This window comes from Chanodichthys erythropterus, chromosome 3 (assembly GCF_024489055.1).
Source record: "Chanodichthys erythropterus isolate Z2021 chromosome 3, ASM2448905v1, whole genome shotgun sequence".
Lineage (NCBI taxonomy): Eukaryota > Metazoa > Chordata > Actinopteri > Cypriniformes > Xenocyprididae > Chanodichthys > Chanodichthys erythropterus.
This window is the reverse complement of record NC_090223.1, coordinates 26,760,290-26,779,257: the sequence shown is the minus strand read 5'-3', so window position 1 is coordinate 26,779,257 and position 18,968 is coordinate 26,760,290. Positions and strand designations below refer to the sequence as shown.

General features: G+C 36.9%; 1 protein-coding gene across 1 annotated transcript in view; it reads right to left on the bottom strand.

The window, feature by feature from the left end:
* Window positions 1-18,968, bottom strand: part of LOC137010397 (protein shisa-8) — an 86,326-nt gene that overhangs the window by 24,210 nt on the left and 43,148 nt on the right. The window contains exon 2 of the mRNA XM_067372556.1: window positions 16,207-16,322. Within this exon, the coding sequence (XP_067228657.1) occupies window positions 16,207-16,322 (116 nt within the window). The remainder of the gene's footprint in view (window positions 1-16,206; window positions 16,323-18,968) is intronic.

Here is an 18,968-nt window from a genome sequence, read left to right as displayed (position 1 = left end):
TTCACGTCATAATTAATAATAACTGTATGACGATAACTGCAGGGATCTGGTACCCTGGTGAGGTGCGGACTCTGACCTAGTGAGAACAAATACGGGAGAATAATTGTTTGTTTTAGATTACTGATGAGATTTTGCTGCTTAAGGATTGTTGAAATGGTTAGGTTGGTTTTGGCTGTTTGTTGCTTCAACCCGGTTATTATTTTCTCTTTTTTGAGAGCTGTTGATCAATGTCAGTCAGGGTTGGTATAAATCAGTTCACAAATTGCTCTTCAGTGGCTAAAGCACACCACATTCATTCCACTCCTTTTTAATGGCTGGCTTAGAGAAGGTACATGAGGGAATATCATTATGCTTGGATAAGGAATGAGTTCGATAAGAAATTTATATCAAGAGTCACAATGTAGAGTTAAAGCGGAAATCAAAGTATGGAGTCAATATGATGTTATAATCAGTGTTGGGTAAGTTACTTTAAAAAAGTAATTAATTACAAGTTACTAATTACATATTCAATAGTGTAATGAGATTACTGTACAAATTACTCTCTCCAAAAAGTATTTAATTACTTATTACTAGTTACTTTCTAAGTCCTATATCAACCTCGACGAGTTAATAAATAATACAAGGATAGACATGAAATGGCTCTTTTAATTCTTTCAAATAAATAATATAAAACTACATAAATTATTCTGGTCACACTTTAGATTAGGGTCCAGTTCTCACTAATAACTAACTATTAACGTTTTCCTCAAACTCCTAATTACCTCTTATTAATACTTGGTTAAGTAGTTAAGTTTAAGTATTGGGTAGGATTAAGGATGTAGAATAAGGTATTGCAGAATAAGGCATTAGTATGTGCTTTTTAAATACTAATACATAGCCAATATCCCATTAATATTCATGCTAATAACCAACTAGATAATAGTGAGAATTGGACACTAAACTAAAGTGTTACCATTATTCTTATGTACTCACCAAAGTATTTAAAGTGAGAAGGATACATAAAAACTTTTCCAAAGGAAAAGTAATTCATTTACAGTAACTGATTACTTGACAACTAGTTACACCCAACACTGGTCATACTGAAAGCAAAATGGTTAACAATGATATTACGATTGAATTCCAGTGGATTTACAATAGATTCACAGTGATACACAGTTCACAATATAGAAGGGGTGTAACGATATTCAAACCGAACTGAAAAACCACAATTCACCACCCACGGTACGTACCGCGATACTCTCATGGCGTACCGAACATTCCCCCTGCTGCCCCGCCCAGCTCTGTCCCATTGGATCTACATAATGAATACAGTGTTGTAGCCTAATCACCATTGACCACCAATAAGCTCCATGTTTCGTTACTTTTGATAAGAAACAAAGTGTCATCTTTCAAATTCTGTCTATTTTATCATGAAATTCAAACAAAAAAATGCCATTTTGACGCTCTTTAATGTGCCATGACAGATCTCTGTACATGCGCCTCAGTTCATGCGTCAGCGCGGAGCAAGAGTGAATGTGATCATCCCTTCCTCTTTAATACTACAGTAGTCAACATTTGAAGTGGATCAAAAAAGGTTAATCAAAGTTGTCCTAAGAAGAAGGTTTTAGGACAACTTTGATGAAACGTTTTGATCCACTTCAAATGTTGACTACTATAGTTACAGAATATACATGAATGAACATCTGAAGGTATGTTGAAAGACACAGTACAACTTACTGAAAGTGTAATATCTTGTGTAATCGCTCAATCAGTGTTTCACTGGCGGAAAGATGTCAATAAAACAGCTTGTAAACACTGTGTCTGTTACGAATGGAGACTCAGGCAGGAGATCCAAGTGCAGCATTTATTTACAAGTTGAGCGTAGTCGTACAGGCATGGTCAAACGGGGCAAACAGGAACATCAGAGACAGGCAGGAACGTAGTCAGAGAACAGGCAGTGGTAAAAAGGCAGGCAGCTATCAATCACCGAACAGTAGAACCAGACAGGGATCAGAAACAGGAACCGGAACAGACAGGATAAACAGGACAAACGCTTGGAAATGTTACACTGGGAAAACAAGACCTAGCAATGAAGTGATGTGTGTAAGAGTCTTTTATAGTCCTGGTAATGAGCTGCAGCTGGGTGTTGTGATTAGTGATTAGTGTGAAGTGTGTGCAGGTGAGTGGCAGAGAGGATGATGGGAGATGTAATCCGGGAACTGACAGGAACAGACAGTGTCACAGCATTTATCTCAGGTGAGTCCACAGCTTGTTAGTTCGCCAGAGAAATGAACTCTTTTGCTAAATTTATTCACTATATTAGCCTATATATTCATTATATTTTCTTAACTTGTTAGTGATGTCTTGATTATTTAATGTATGTTTAAATAAATCTGTCATGAAAATGACAGCCACTGTGTAAATAATTATATTTCAACAACGAATTGAAGTAAAAACATAATTTTATAATTCGATTTAGAAGTTAATGCAAAAACTGCCTTTGTGCAGTTTACATGTTTGCATACAATTTGTTATTTGAGTGTTGATTATTATATGTAAAATTAAATGGCAACTGAATTTAGGCAAATAGTTAGGGATCTGTTGTTAACCTTTAATATTATAGTAATGTGCCAGTAAGGCTATAGATTACAGCATTAGCAGAGCTAATTTTTTATCCTTAAGAAATGACATTTGATGACAGAGACAAAATTTGTTCAGTAAATCCCTGTTTAACTAAAAAAAAACAATTTTGATGCTTTTTCTCCCCCTCCTGTACCAAACCGTACCATACCAAAATATGACTTTAAAACTGAGGTACGTCCCGAACGGTACACAAAACTGACGGTTACATGCCTACAATATGGTCACAAAAAGAGCCAAAATGGATCTTGTTTTATTTTCTAGCGAACATATGATATTGCTTTTTTTCTGATAGATTATTTTATGTTTAAGTGTCTGATAACTGATATGCAGATTTTTAAAAAGTCAAGCTAGGATCCAAACAATATATCAAACAATTGCGTTATGCAAATTATTTAGGTTACACCATCCCTGTATACCATTCACCCTGTGCTTCTGTTTCGACAAAGTAGAAAGCAGAGTAATATACTGAGTAGGAAGTAATATATAATACAGATATATATAAATATACTGTCAAATTGGAACTGCAAAAGAAATCACAGTTGAGTGTTTGGAAGATAAAACTTGTAGTGTTTTCTGAAAGTAAAGGTCAGGTATCAATGGAGAATCACACTGAAGAGACATAAAGTACTGTATGTTGAACCTCACAGATTAAATCATTTTCATTTACTGTATATAGAAGGAATTGTCCTGCTGTTCTTGAGCATCCACAGGAGGTTCAGCTTAACTTTTTGAGACAGACTTTGTAGAGCGATTTCTCACTGAAGAACAATGTGTACGGCAGGAAAAGCGTTTGATATCCATCCTTGGATCTGCTCCATTGGAGTTGGAGAATTCTGTTCTCTGAGGGCAGGCGGTCCCTCGGGATAGAATTCAATCAAACACACAAGGCTCGCCACAGAAAACGCCGTACTTCTCATTAATAATGCATAATCCCACTCAGGAAGAAAGAGCAATCAACATGCATATTCATTTAGCTTTTTAAATATTACTGTCCATCCCTTTTTAGGCTTTGAAGAGCATTTACAGCAAGGATGAGAGAGAATGAGAGAGCAAGACAGGGGGAAAAAAGATAAAGGAAGGGTAAAATAACCTAATATGCAAAAGAAATATTGACTGCCACAAGGAAAAAAGAGAGTAAGACGAGGCCACATTGCTTTATCGCTTCAGAAGAGGAATTGAGTTTGTGCGGTTGTGTGTGTGTGTGTGTGTGTGTGTGTGTGTGTGTGTGTGTGTGTGTGTGTGTGTGTGTGTGTGTGTGTGTGTGTGTGTGTGTGTGTGTGTGTGTGTGTGTGTGTGTGTGTGTAAGATCAGCTCTTTTGTCACACCTCTCCAACTACACACTTAGAATTTACATGAATTGGCTCTGATATAATTTGACAAATAATGAGTAGTGACAGCGATGGCTTGTGTGACTCTACTGGCTCTCTCTCTCTCTCTCTCTCACACACACACACACACACACACACACACACCTTTTTCTGTCAAACAAATACATTTGGCCCCAGATCTATGCCACAACACACAACCTGACACAGTTTACTGCTGTCAAAATGCATTTATTTACACACACACACACACACACACACACACACACACACACACACACACACACACACACACACACACACACACACACACACACACACACACACACACACACACACACACACACACACACACACACACACACACACTCATACTTGAATATGGGGTTTACAGGGACTCTCTACAGGTGTAATGGTTTTTATACTGTACAAACTATCTCCTAACCCTAAACCTCCCCATCACAGAAAACGAGTATATATATATATATATATATACTTAAACTTATATATGTATATGATATTACACTATAATAGAATACTGAAGAATATCTGAGCTAGCTTAAAGACATGAGAACCAGGCAAATGTTTTGTTTATATTCAATATAATTTTGCAATGTTCAGAGGCTTTCAAAGGCAAATTCTTTGCAATTATTTGTGCCTTTAATTTAAACTGTCTTTTCCTAAATAGTGCTACTTGCACTAGCAACATCCTGGTAACCACCCAGACCACACCACCAACTGCATAGCAACACCCTGGAAACCAGCCAGAACACTCTAGCACCATGTGGCAGTGAGTTTTGCATGGACAAGCACCACTCACATTTTCTTAAGAAAATCTGAACATTTATCCCCGTTTAATTTCTCCTCTCATCATTAAACAGTTTCTTTGTTAGTGTGGGAGAGTAAGAGGAAAATGCGCATTAAGGCACACTGACTTGAGCTTGAACAATATGGAACAAAATCAAGCAGGACAGATCAACTGGGACAAGGTTGTATGCAGATGTTTGCATTATTAGCATATTTCTAGCTGATATTTTCCATATTCTTGAGCATAAGGGCTTCAGTGAGATGCTGTAATGCACATCTGGGGATTTACAACACAGACTGAAGTACGTAACTGACAGAGCAAGAGGAAGTGTGTGTGTTTGCATCAGTATGTGGTCTCTTGATGCAAGCTACTCAAAGAATTGGTTGGATGAATATAAACACATTTTTTTTAGTCTTTTATGCTCACCAGTGCTTGCATTTATTTGATCAAAAATACAGTAAAACTGTAATATTGTGGAATATTATTACAATTTAAAATAACTGTTTTCTATGTGAATATATTTTAAAATATACTTTATTCCTGTGATCAAAGCTGAATTTTCAGCATCATTACTCCAGTATTCAGTGTCACATGATCCTTCAAAAATCATTCTAATATGATGATTTGCTGCTCAAGAAACATTTATTATTATTATTATCAGTGTTTAAAACAGTTGTGCTGCTTAATATTTTTTTGTGGAAACTGTGATTCTTTTTTCAGAATGATTTCATAAACAGTTCAAATGAACAGCATTTTTTTTGATATTTTGTAACAATATAAAAGTCTTTAACTTTTGATTAATTTACTGAATAAAAGTATTAATTTATTTAAAAAAAGATTAATAACGAGATTATTATGGGACATTTCCTAAAAATAACATGGCTTAAAAATATCATGATTAAACCATTAAGCAACCATAAAGCAAAAAGTATGTACCGTGGTATTCTCTGAAATACCTTGTAAATACCATGGTCTGTGAATTTCAGTTTCATGGTATATTTCTGAATCCCCTGGTATTACCATCTGATGCCTTCACCGTACCATAGTCTTTTTTTGTAAGTATACCCTGGTACCATTCTTAACTCTTTACCTGCCAGTGTTTGTTTTTTAAAAGTTGCCAGCCAGTGCCAGCATTTTTTTTTCATATATATAATTTTTTCACGAAATCTTCATGCCCCAGGAATATTTTGTTATTTGAATATCTGAGCATATATATAAAAAAAGAACTGAGCTTTTGCTTTTAAAAAAAATGTTCTAGCTTCATGCATTCTTTATTAAATAACACTTGAATGTGGGTAAATTTCATTTTAAAACAAAATTTTGAACAAAATGCTGAGAAAATTACGTTTTAGTCCGGATCCGATTCAGAACGATGATCAAAACATAAATGGAGTAGATCACGTCAATATGCTGTTTAGTGTCTAGTTCATGTCTGTAATGAATGCTTCTATCGCTTGTTTCTGCTGCTTCTTTTATTTTTCCGCTTCTCAATGGACTGAAACTAATTTAATGACACATATTCCACTTGATCCACAAGCCACGTACAAAAACCTAACATACACACACCAAAATTATTAGCACAGGACATTAGCAGGTCTCCACAGACTTCATGCGTGTGTCATCAGATCCTGTATAGCAGATACAGCAATCAGCGGTAAGTACAGCCCAGCCATTTATAACATTGATGGACCAACACGATTCATACGTACAGTCTGTGTGTGTGTGTGTGTGTGTTTGTGTGTGTGTGTGTGTGTGTGTGTGTGTAGGTGTAGGTGTGTGTGTGTGTGTGTGTTAAAGAGATCGGTGTGCATGTAGTACAATGCAATTCATTCACTCAGCAGCACAGCCTGACCCAATCTCTACAAAGTGCTTGCAAAGCAATTGTGAGTTTGTGTGTGTGTGTGTGTGAGAGTGTGTAAGTGTGTGTGTGTTTGGCTGAACGCGCTCAGTTAAACCTGATTGATGCTCTTACACACACCGGCAGCATTCTGACCTTCAAACCACCTCCAATCCCCGTCCCTCCCTCTCCCTGCTCTTCAGATGGTACGACCCTGTTCCGCCCCTATCAGAGCACAGTCGGGCTAGGTCAATGTACCTTTAGAGAAGGGGTGTTCACCAACACTCATGCAGCTCTCTAATTGGACTGCATAGAAGAACCAGAATAAAAAAGACTAGCAACTATTGTTGAAAATGGCAGAAATTGAATGACAAAGGGAAGATGAGAGGTTTTTGAAGGCCTTTTGAATCACATTTGAGTTATTATTCATGCAGTTACTTGTGTTTTGGGAGAAGGGCGATGAATGAAAGGGAAAAAAAGACAGGGATGAGAATAGACAGGATGGAGGGAGAGAAGAAGGCATGTATGATGTCTAACATAAAGACCAGCTGCTCTACTGTCACACTAAATAACCCTCACTCTTTTTTCCTCTTTTCTTATGCCTCTCTCTCTCATGATGTGCTGATGCTGTCACTGCGAATGCATGTTTATAAGAAGTGTGTATGTCATATGGTTGTTCGTTGTGGTTATTTAGAGAGAAACTGGTGTGTATGTGTTTAGTTACAAGGATGTATAATGCTCAAGTCATGAGAGACTGTGCATTAAAGGGATTGTTCAGACAAAAATTACAATTCTGTCATTGTTTCCTCACTGTATGACTTTCTTTCTTCTGTGGAACAATTTTTGAAGATTCCATGTCTTTTTCCATTCAATTACAATGAAGCAATACTGTAGCTTTCAAGCTTCAAAAAGGACAAAAATACCCCATGAAAGTAGTCCATGTGGATGTATATTCTACAGACCCATAAGGGGACATGGTGATGGTTAAAAAAAAATTGATTGAAGGAAAAAATTATATTTAATGCATTTGAGTTCCCTTGAGAGTCTTTGATATTTGCTATAGCTAATAAAGAACACAAAGTTTCTCAAGGGGAGCGTAATACATTTGCGAGAGAACACAACAAAAGTTGTGAGAGAACGCAGAAGCATTGAAATGTAATTTTACAACACCTTCCATCTCTTTTTCTTCTTCTTCCCCATCACCATGTCCCCTTGGGCTCCATAATATTCCAAATTTTTTGAAGGACGGAATTCCTACAGACCACTTTTTTGACATTAAGTTGTATAGTTGTATATATAAGTTGTATTATACATTTTCATTTTTTTTCTTTGAAATTTAGAAAGGTTTAGAAATACTTGTCATGCTCTTTTTCATGCACATAAATCTAAATCAGAGCATTTCTTCTGACACAGCTTTTGCAGGATTTGACCATCCGTTTTCCACAGAGCAATGAAAAACAGTTGGATTTGAGGACATCTGAAAACATCTGTCACATATACGAAGGTCAAACTAGATGAGTCTCTCTCACACACACACACACACACACACACGCATCGCGCCTACAGCTTGTCTATCTTAATACATACAATTTTTGGAAAGTCAAATACCAGATTAGTTTTTAACTCAAACTCACTTATGCACACATTTTTCAATCCATTGCATTGAATTCCTCTGTATAGAAACTAGGGGTATTACTACAAACTCATACAATAAGTTGGTGCAAGAAACCAACTAAGATTTAACTTATTTTCTAATAATCTTCTCTTCCAGCCATTGTGATTCAAATCAATCAATGAATCAAAACTTTTCATTCCATGAATGACTTATTTATAAGTCAGGCATCACTATTTCTCGGTTGAACACACTACTTCAAGAAGACTTTTATGATGCTTTTGTGTCCTTTTTGAGGCTTTCAAATCTCAGTTCCTCATTCATTGTGATTGCATGGAAAAGAGTGACAGGCTTTTGTGTTCCACAGATGGATTGGAAGGACATGAATGTGACTTTAAACCCATATATCTAACTAAATTTTGGATGGAATGCGAAAAATGCCGAAAAAAAAAAAAAAAAAAAGAACTCGCCACATAAGCATTCTAGGATTAAAGTCACGTATTAACAGAAATGCATAAATACGTCATCCTTCTATGCTTGACATTTCGGTGTCTCTGTTCAGACCACATGTACCATCTGCCTTGTGACATTTAAACCTCTTTCAGATGGAAGGAGAGGGGTTGAAAGGGCAACATTTTCCACTGTTCTGAGTTTTTCGTATTTTCAGGCTTTCCACTCCATTTCCTAAAAAGCATATCTCAACTTGATCTCTCGTTCTTTCTCCCTCTCGCTTACTCTCACATTGTACTTTTCTCTTTCCCCTTTAATCATACTCCTTTCACACAGACATCAATGCATGTTTGATTGACATATTCTATGACAGCTTTATGATTGGTGCATTTGCAGGAAGCTTCCTGTTGTTAAATTGCCATGGCGACATGCCGACATCGATCCTTTCAAAGTGCAACTTTAACTGAATTGCACAGTTGCACCAGATGATTATGGGTCTGACCACAGTACAGTACGTTGTTTTGTTAGCTTTGGAAAAAGATTGGAGAGAATGAGTTTGGAGAGAATTTTTTTTTTTCGTTTGGTTTGACCTTGATTTGAATCATCACTTTAAATTGTGCATCACTATTATGTCTATACGGTCTATTGGAATGTAACTTTTAATCATTTTATTGTTTTATTTATTTTGGTAAAGCCCATTTTAATGTATTTCGTGATTGGCGCATATCTTGTGTGAATGTAAGGGGAGGGAACTTCCACAGCTAACCCTAACTATTTTTGTTGTGCAAAAGCATTGATTTCAAATATTGTCCTACTACAACACACAAACAGCTCATTCCAAATATTTCTCTTCCTTTGTGATCATCAAGACATCTTCAAACATTCTATTTGATTTTTTTTTTTTTTTTTTTTATGAAGCACTTGTGATTTTTGTCTTTCTTGAGATTCCACCTTTTCTAAGATGACCTTTCAGCGGTAACAGGCTGTATGCAGAAGGTCACGCTGTAATAATCTTCTTAATTAGGAGAAATACAAAGGGCTTTGAGATCCTGCCAGAGCAGAACATCACAGTAAAGAATTATCAACATCCTACCCTACTTACAGTAGACATTTACATGTTTTGAAGTGGTGTTTGCCACATTGATATTTAGTTCCTATGGTATTCTGGGTGATTGTTTACTAGCAACAACAAAATCTCAATTTTATATTTATTTTTTGGCGATTCCTTAGAAAAAGTATTAGTACTTCTCCTCAACAACTCACATGATTTGACATTCATGTTCATATGAGTCTTTTTGAATTAGTTTCCTGTAAAAATATCTTAATATGTTTGGTTATTTTTGTCTTATATTTTAGTCAAAATATCTAAAATGATTTGAATCAAGATACATGTACTTAAGAAGCAACAGTGCATAAAATATTAAGACTTGTTTTCATAGTTTGCATCTTGAAAATATGTGCATTATGTCTTACTGCACTGGCAGATTTTTTAAACTTGTTTTAATGCAGTCATTAAAGATACTTTCTCTGAAAACAAGTCTTAATATCTTATGCACTGATGCTTCTCGGGTACATTTATCTTGTTTTAAATATTTTTTAGATATTTTGTCTGAAAAATAAGTGTTAAGAACTGTATTTTTGCAGTGATTCTCCATGAGAGAGCATCATGGCTGCTAACGGATCCTGATTACTGGTTCTGCAGCCAGTTTAGCTTCAGGCTCAGTGCAGAAATCACCTCTGCTCTCTGGAAACATCAAAAGAGCTTAGATCAGTGAGCATTAGAACAGGCCTCAGATCAGTTTAACCCTGTTATGAAGACATGCAGCGATGAAATGAATGCTCTGTCCTGCTGTGGAAGATTGGAAGATTGGGATAATGTCCTGCTGTTTGTTCAGTACATCTGAGACTGAAGTGTGTGCGTGTGTATGTGCGTGTGTTTGTATGTGTGTGTGTGTGTGTGTTTGTTTGTTTGTGTGTGGTACCCACAGCTGCTGGGGTCAGCGGAAGGCCGCTGGAACTGGTTGGTAAGTGATGGTGTGATCAAACTTCCACTTCATTACACTTTACACACATGATGCAGGCACAGTAAATGTCTTGCCAGTCACACTGGTGCAGATTCTTAAGGGCATATGTGAAAAATATTAAATCTATATCAAGCATTTATATTATAGAAAAATATATATATATATATATATATATATAATCTTCTGAGTAAGTCAACAGACATGTAGTATTATAGTAATTTTTCACAAAAAATTGCATTTTTAATTGAGAAAAAATGTCTTTTTCTTTTTTTCTTCAACCTGCTGCCATTTCTGTTCAGATGTATCCTATTTATTCATACAACCAGTGCTGGACTGCATGTATAGTAGCAACACTGATAAAAATATACTCCCAGACATATGGACACACGTCACCCTCAACACACACACACATTTTTGATGTGATGGATGTGTTTTTCATGGGTGGTCTGTACAACCCGCGTCGGCCGACACACACACACACACACACTGACACACACATGCTGTCTGCCAAGAACATGATTGGCACATATGGCACAGAGTCTTTCTCTCTTACACGCACACAAACAACGCAATGTCTCATCATCAAATGCAAACAGTGTGACAACTCATGCTGTTGCACTCATTAGCTGCACATATGAAGCATTTTGCACTCGGCCAGACCCGTGAGATCTGCATCTTCAGAAATGCAGTTAAAACATGCTTATTTCAGCAGTAAAATAGTCTGCTTAAGAGATGCATCTCTCCAGAGCAGGTGAAAAAAAAAATGGAAGTGTTTTTGCCTAAAGGCGTTTCCAGAGGCGTTTGACTGCTCGGTCAGACAGCAAAGATGAACTGTAAGATTTACTGTACAATGAACAAGAACATCTCTCCACCTGTCACAGGCAAGCTGTCAATCACACACTCATTTTTTTTAAATGTGTAGCTCAAATTAAAGTCTTTGTGCTGTGTTCAAAAGCTGACTACAAGAAAGCTAAGATACTTACAGTGCCCATAGAAAATCATCAAACCCCTTTGAAACAGTTAAATGTCGTACAGCCTGAAATCAAAACCAATTCCAAAAAAAAAAACTTTTCTAGCATTATTTACAAATCTTGCCTTTCAACATCAAACTAATGAAAGAAAAAGCAACAGTTCTGAAAATTAATCAAAAAACTAGAATAACAGGGTTGGGAAAGTCATCAGTCCACTGATTTAATACTTCGTTGATCCACCTTTTGCTTCAATCACAGCCATTAATCTTTCTGAATATGTCTGTACTAGCTTTGCACACCTAGATTGGGGAATATTTGCACATTCTTCCTTGCAAAATTACTCAAGTTCAGTCAAATTCTTTGGTGAGCAGCAATGGACTGTTCTCTTCAATTCCATCCAAAGATTTTCTATGGGATTTAAGGTTAGCGGAAAGTCCTGGTCCTCAAGGATGTTTACCTTTCTGTCCTTAAGCTATTGCGTTGTTCTTTTGGCGGTATGTTTAGGATCATTGTCATGTTGTAAGCTGAATGACCTGCCCATCTTCAGCTGTCTAGCAGAGGGATGTATGTTTTCCTCAAGAATTTAGATATACTTGGCAGCATCCATTTTCCTTCCAATCCTGACCAAAAAAAAAGTGCAAAACTTGCCACTATGATGCTAGGGTATTTGTGGGTGATTGCCAGGGCATTGTCATGTGATTGCTCTGGGTGGTTGAGAGGTCAAAAGACCTGACCCGTGTCTCTAGATATGGCTCAAGCCACTCCTTTAATGTAATTCTATGGGATGTTTTCCCCCATTTTTCATTCACAAGTTGAAAATGTAATGCACCTCTCCTCAACCAATCAATTGTCCGTAGCACAATCACTGTGGGTTGAGCTATACACCTGAATTTAATGCATTGCGTTTATGCAAAACTTAGATATGATTAAATTGTGATTCATCGCAAACATCCCTAACAACAATCATAATTGGAACTATAAAAGTCATAATGGTACTTATTGAAAGCATACGCTTCGGGAGAATGTCATGACCCTAGGATTTCCGAGAGTTGATGAGCTGGGATGGAAGGATGATGAAAGAGGGAGAGACAGTTCTTTCATTCAGTTCTCATTCTCCTCTCTAAACATCACTCTAATTCTCCTTCCATTCGACAGCCTATCACACCCACACCATTCCTCTCCCACACTCATTCATCTTTCCTCTTGTCTCATTCTCTTTTTCTTTATTCCTCCCCTTAGGTCTTTTTCCTTCCCTCCCATCTCTCTCTCTCACTATTTATTCATTTAAATTCTATTTTTCTCTGCCAGGTTCCCTCACCTATTGGTTTTCTTGATTCCTCAAATGTCATTTCTTTCCTCAAGGAAAGTGGTTCTCAAACTTTTTCAGGTGGTGGACTCTTTCAACAGAGATTGCAGACCACTTTAAAATCCAAAACTTAAGGTTATGTAAGGAATAACTGATGACGGGCCATTGAATTATTAGAAAATAATGCACACCCTAGGTGGACCAGAGTCAATTATTTCACTTATACTACGGTTACCACACCTCAAGACTGTTCAGATGTTGTATTTTTAGACATTTTTCAGGTTTTTGTCCTTAAAACACTCTTGTGTGTAGGACTAATCCCATCTCATCCCACACTTCTGTTGCTAATTTTGAAGCGTCGTTTTAGAGCTAGTAACGGAGGCTTGAGCCATTGATAGCAGACTATTAGAGTTTATAATAACTATAGCAGTTATTGGAGAGAGAGATTAAGCGTGTGTGAATTACCTGAGTCTGTGCATCTCTCAAAACAGTGTTCGGCAGCAGTGTCTCTACTAATAGCGAAACTGTAAGTTTATAAGCTTCAATAACAGTTATTTTCTCGCTAATGTGAAATGTTATGCAGCTTTTAAGCTGCTAAACTATTTTACTGATAAAATTGTCAGAGCAGCACTGACAACACGCTTCTGTGTGAGTGTACATAATTTTGTGGCAAAAAAACATGACATTAATTTACCATTTTTATCCTATTGTTCACTATATTTGATTGGTCGGTGTCATTGTGGGTTCTGTGTCTTAGCTGTTGTAGGCTGTAAGGACCTTTGAAATAACTGAAATCATTTGGCAGAGTGATATGGACATTTAATGTGATCAAGACCTGCCTGGAACTACTTTAGCCATGCATTTCCCTGAAAACCTTAGAACATTCGTCAACCAATCAGATTCAAGCATTCAGCAGCTCCATAGTATAATTATATATAATTTGTTGTTTTATTTATACACATTTATTATATATTTTTCTATGCCTAATGTTTCCACACTGCTCTTTTGTTTTGTTGAAATGAACTAGATTGCTATGTTAAAGGGTTAGTTCACCCAAAAATGAAAATTATTTTATAACTGAGATATTTTTGTTGAAATCCGATGGCTCCTTGAGGCCTGCATAGGGAGCAATGACATTTCCTCTCTCAAGATCCATAAAGGTACTAAAAACATATTTAAATCAGTTCATGTGAGTGCAGTGATGCAATATTAATATTATAAAGCAATGAGAATATTTTTGGTTTGCCAACTAAATAACGACTTACATTGTGAAGGCCGATTTCAAAACACTGCTTCAGGAAGCATCAGAGCATAAATGAATCAGCGTGTCGAATCAGCTGTTCGGAGCACGAAAGTCATGTGATTTCAGCCGTTGGCAGTTTGACATGCGATCCGAATCATGATTTGACACAGAAGAATCATAACAAAGCTTCATGAAGCAGTGTCTTGAAATCGGCCATCACTAAATAAGTCGTTATTTTGGGTGTTTTGGCGCACCAAAAATATTCTTGTCGCTTTATAATATTATTATTGAACCACTTTACTCACACAAACTGATTTAAATATGTAATGGATCTTGAGAGAGGAAGTGTCATTGCTCCTTATGCAGGCCTCACTGAGCCATCAGATCTCAACAAAAATATCTTAATTTGTGTTCCGAAGATCAACGAAGGTCTTGCGGGTGTGGAACTGCATTAGGATGAGTAATTAATGACAGAATTTTCATTTTTGGGTGAACAAACCCTTTAAGATAATGAACCAACTGAAATTAGACTTTATCACACAATAATGTCAACATAATTATTCAATGCCATTATGATTATATTTATCAAGAAATTAATTTAATGGTGGTGCTCTCATTTCCATTCATCCGTCCTTCCTGACCACCTGTGTCAACATGGGTTTACTTGTCACGACTCTTTGTGTGTGTGTGTGTGTGTGTGTGTGTGTGTGTGTGTGTGTGTGTGTGTGTGTGTGTGTGTGTGTGTGTGTGTGTGTATGCAGATGGATCGTTCTTAAATCCTTGTGACCCTTTGTGTGATCAAGCTGGTTTAATGAGCACTTAATTAAACACTCAATGAAGAGGTGGATTTAGAAAAGGAAGAAGATAAAAGAAGAACGAGCAGAAACACTGACACAGTGGAAATTCTCACACTCTCAAGAAATACTCACACCTGTGATGAATCGCGTGTGTGAGATAGAGAGATAAATGGGTCCCTAATTCTCAGACAGAAGGACAGTGTGTTCTTGATGAGCAGGTTTTGGCTGAAGTTTCTTAATTATGCCTTAATTAGCACAGTTGCTTCGTTAAGCCACTTCCTCTTCCAAGGCTGAGAGGGAGCAGCAGTAGGATCTCTCATATCCGCAAATTTAATTACTCCCTCATTCCAGTTCATTACCCTCACAGGGTCAAAAGGTGATAGCCTTTAAAGCCTCAGTGCTGTTGCTGAGGTCTCATCAATAATGTTGTTGGCCAATGTGTATCTGACAATCATTTAATGGATCGTGATTGTGCAAGAATGATGTTAAATGATGACATGGCTAAATATACATAAGATTTGACCGCACACTAACTTGCAAAAAGTTTTTATTAACAAAGCCTTTGTCAAGGTATGATTTCACTCAGAGTTTTTTACAATGATAACATGGCTATATTTTTAACTTTGGTTTTCCATTAATTTTATGCTTTATTTAAGCTGTTGTGTATAATTTATGAGTCAGATTTCATTGGTGATTTCAAATATGAAATTTAATCATAAGCTTGGTGAACAGCTTTGGAGAATTTGATGTTTCCCCACTCAAAGAGATAGGAGCTGCACTTGCATGACTGAAATAGCTGCCCAAGAGGCATTTCAAACATGGTCGCCGAATGAAATGACTTGCCGGAAAGGGGCTTTGGTACAAGTCAAAAGAATTAAAAACATAAGTCTGACTGGATAAGCATAAAGTACATATTAAGCTGCATATTAAGCCGGGATAGAGAAAGTATTTTAACTCGCATATTTAAATATTTACATGATCAATACCTTCAAAAATTCACATTTCTGTGCCAAAATCTGCAGAGCTCATATCTGAGATATGGTGATAGAAGCAGAAATGCAAGCAATCTGTCAAGGTCCCTTTTTCCCCCAGCGTTGAATGTTTGATATTCACTGTATTTCATTTGACGTTCAATTTTGTCTTTGAGTCCCTGTGATTGTGCTCAGCAGAGACTCTACAGTCTATAGTATACGTCTGGAGCTCTGACTCACCGTTGTTGGTGCGCATTGACCTGCCAGAGATGCCATTGGATCCGATTGGGTGGTGGCCTCCTCCTCTGTCCACGCCCCCGGCCTCGCCTGGCTGTTTCAGCAGTTCTGTCAGGGCCCTAAAAAGAGACAGGATTGTACACCATCAGTTTCTCAGTAGGGCACTTGGCAAACCAGGGTGAGCGATACAAACCAGACATGATTCCACACCAGAGTTTTGCATTCGGTCCAAGTCACGTCTCACTTATTCAAGTCTTTTGTCTACAAGTCTTAGAAACCTGGCAAGACGTGTCTTGAGGTGAGGAATGAACATGAGATTTTTGTGAATGGTATGATTTTTTTTTTTTCATCTCATAAAGTGCTGAAGATTTATTTTAGGAAAGAATTATGACATTGGGAAGTATTTTTATATGTTTTCTGTAAATAAATGTTGAAATTATGTAGTAATGTGGTTAAAAACTGCAGAGACGACAAATTGAAGTTGAGGCAAATACTTCTTACAGTCAATAAAAATGAGAAGAACTTTATTTTAAAGTGATTATAGCCGATCACATTAGTATAAGTGAACAGAACTGTTGCAAACCATTCACTTTCAACACTGCAATGACCTGAATCAATATGTTTATGTAAAGATTTTAAGTGAATCATTTGCATAAAATTGTTTAGAAAATCCAGAACATACAGATCCTTTATAAAAATAAAAAAAGCACAAATGCTTCCTCAACTTCCTAGGTTGTCTATGAAAGCCTGTAGACTGATTTTTATGTTAAGGACTCAGGACGTTTTTACCGGGAAAGTGAAAAGAATGACGTTTACATGCGCTCCCGAGAGCCTCTCTTCCATTCTATGACACACGAAACGGATGCTTTATACAATGTTCAGGATAATGCTGAACGAGCTATTCGGTTTTGTAATGTCAATGTTTTATGCAAAGAAAAGGGATTCATTCAATCTATAGTCTCACATAACCACAACTATATAGCCTGTAGTCTCAAATATACTTTATAATCAAACAATAATAACAGTCTAATTTTAATCACCTAATCTGTCGACATGATGCCTGTGAATTGTTTGTTAACAGTATAATGCTGAGAAGGTACAGGTAATTCCACAACTTCGCTGTGAGTATATCAGGGCATTGAATCACATTCAGTCTTTTGTACATTACGAGTGCAAGCACATGCAATAAGTTGTTGGCTGCAGTTCACTTAATGGCCACCGGTGTCACTAATAACAAAGGTTTCTGAATTCTACATATAGCCCTTTAAAGGGGGACTTAGTGAAAGAGTATATGGATGTTTCTCAAATGAAAAGCTGCGTCCTAAGGCCGCATATCTTAGCTGCCATGTCTTTAAGCACCACTGAAGGCCAGCTCAATTTGAAGGATCTTTGGAAGGCAGCCTTTGTTTTGTGTCCTTAATTCAGCTCATTTTGAAGGATGCGTCAAGTGTGTCCTTCACATCCACAATCTTTTGCACACATTCCAATTCAATCAAAAGAACTGAATTGGCACTGAGATTGTCTGAGTTCACTATGAAATATAAGAGAAAAATAAATGTTTTTGGAGATGAAGGCATACATGGTATCTTTTGTTTTGGTGTAAATTAATCACTTAACACTAAACTGGTTGTCATTCACTGGATTTCATTAATAAAAAGACTAAGTTTTTAGTCTTTAAATTAAGTTTCGATAGTATTTTTGTGCCGTGACCGTGGGGGCAGGAACATGTGTGATGTAGCCATGCACACTTACTAGACCGTCTCATTCCAGCGTTTATTGCTGAGGAGGACTTTAGCCTACAAGCTTCTGAAGGACTGGACTAGGAAGGAAATCCTCACTAGGATGCAGCCTTCCATTTGAGAAGCACTCCATATTCCATTTTATTACAAGGCTCTCTTAATTGCTTGATTCTGATTGGTCATTCGTGATATTCTGTGGTCAGTTATAATGATTGTCATCAATAGCAATGATGTATAATGTCTCCTCATTGCGGCATTTGAGGTTAACACTTCTTTCATGTCTTTCAAATGCTCAGTTATCGACAGTATTTATCCAAATAAAACCAGATGACTTATTATTAATAGTATTAGTTCACCCAAAAATGAAAATTCTGTCATTTATTACTCACCCTCATGCCGTTCCACACCCGTAACACCTTCATTCATCTTCAGAACACAAATTAAGATATTTTAGTTGAAATCCGATGGTTCCGTGAGGCCTCCATAGGGAGCAATGACATTTCCTCTCTCAAGATCCATAAAGGTAGGCTACTAAAAACATATTTAAATCAGTTCATGTGAGTACAGTGGTTCAATATTAATATTATAAAGCGACAAGAATATTTTTGGAGCGCCAAAAAAACAAATAACGACTTATTTAGTGATGGCCGATTTCAAAACACTGCTTCAGGAAGCTTCGGAGCACAAATGAATCGAATCACGTGCCAATCACATGACTTTGGCGCTCCGAACAGCAGATTCGATACACTGATTAATTTGTGCTCCGAATCTTCATGAAGCAGTGTTTTGAAATCGGCCATCACTAAATAAGTCCTTATTTTGTTTTGTTTTTTTGGCGCACCAAAAATATTCTCATCGCTTTATAACATTAATATTGAACCACTGTACTCACATGAACTGATTTAAATATGTTTGTAGTACATTAATGGATCTTGAGAGAGGAAATGTCATTGCTCCCTATGGAGGCCTCACAGAGCCATCGGATTTCAACTAAAATATCTTAATTTGTGTTCCAAAGATTAACGA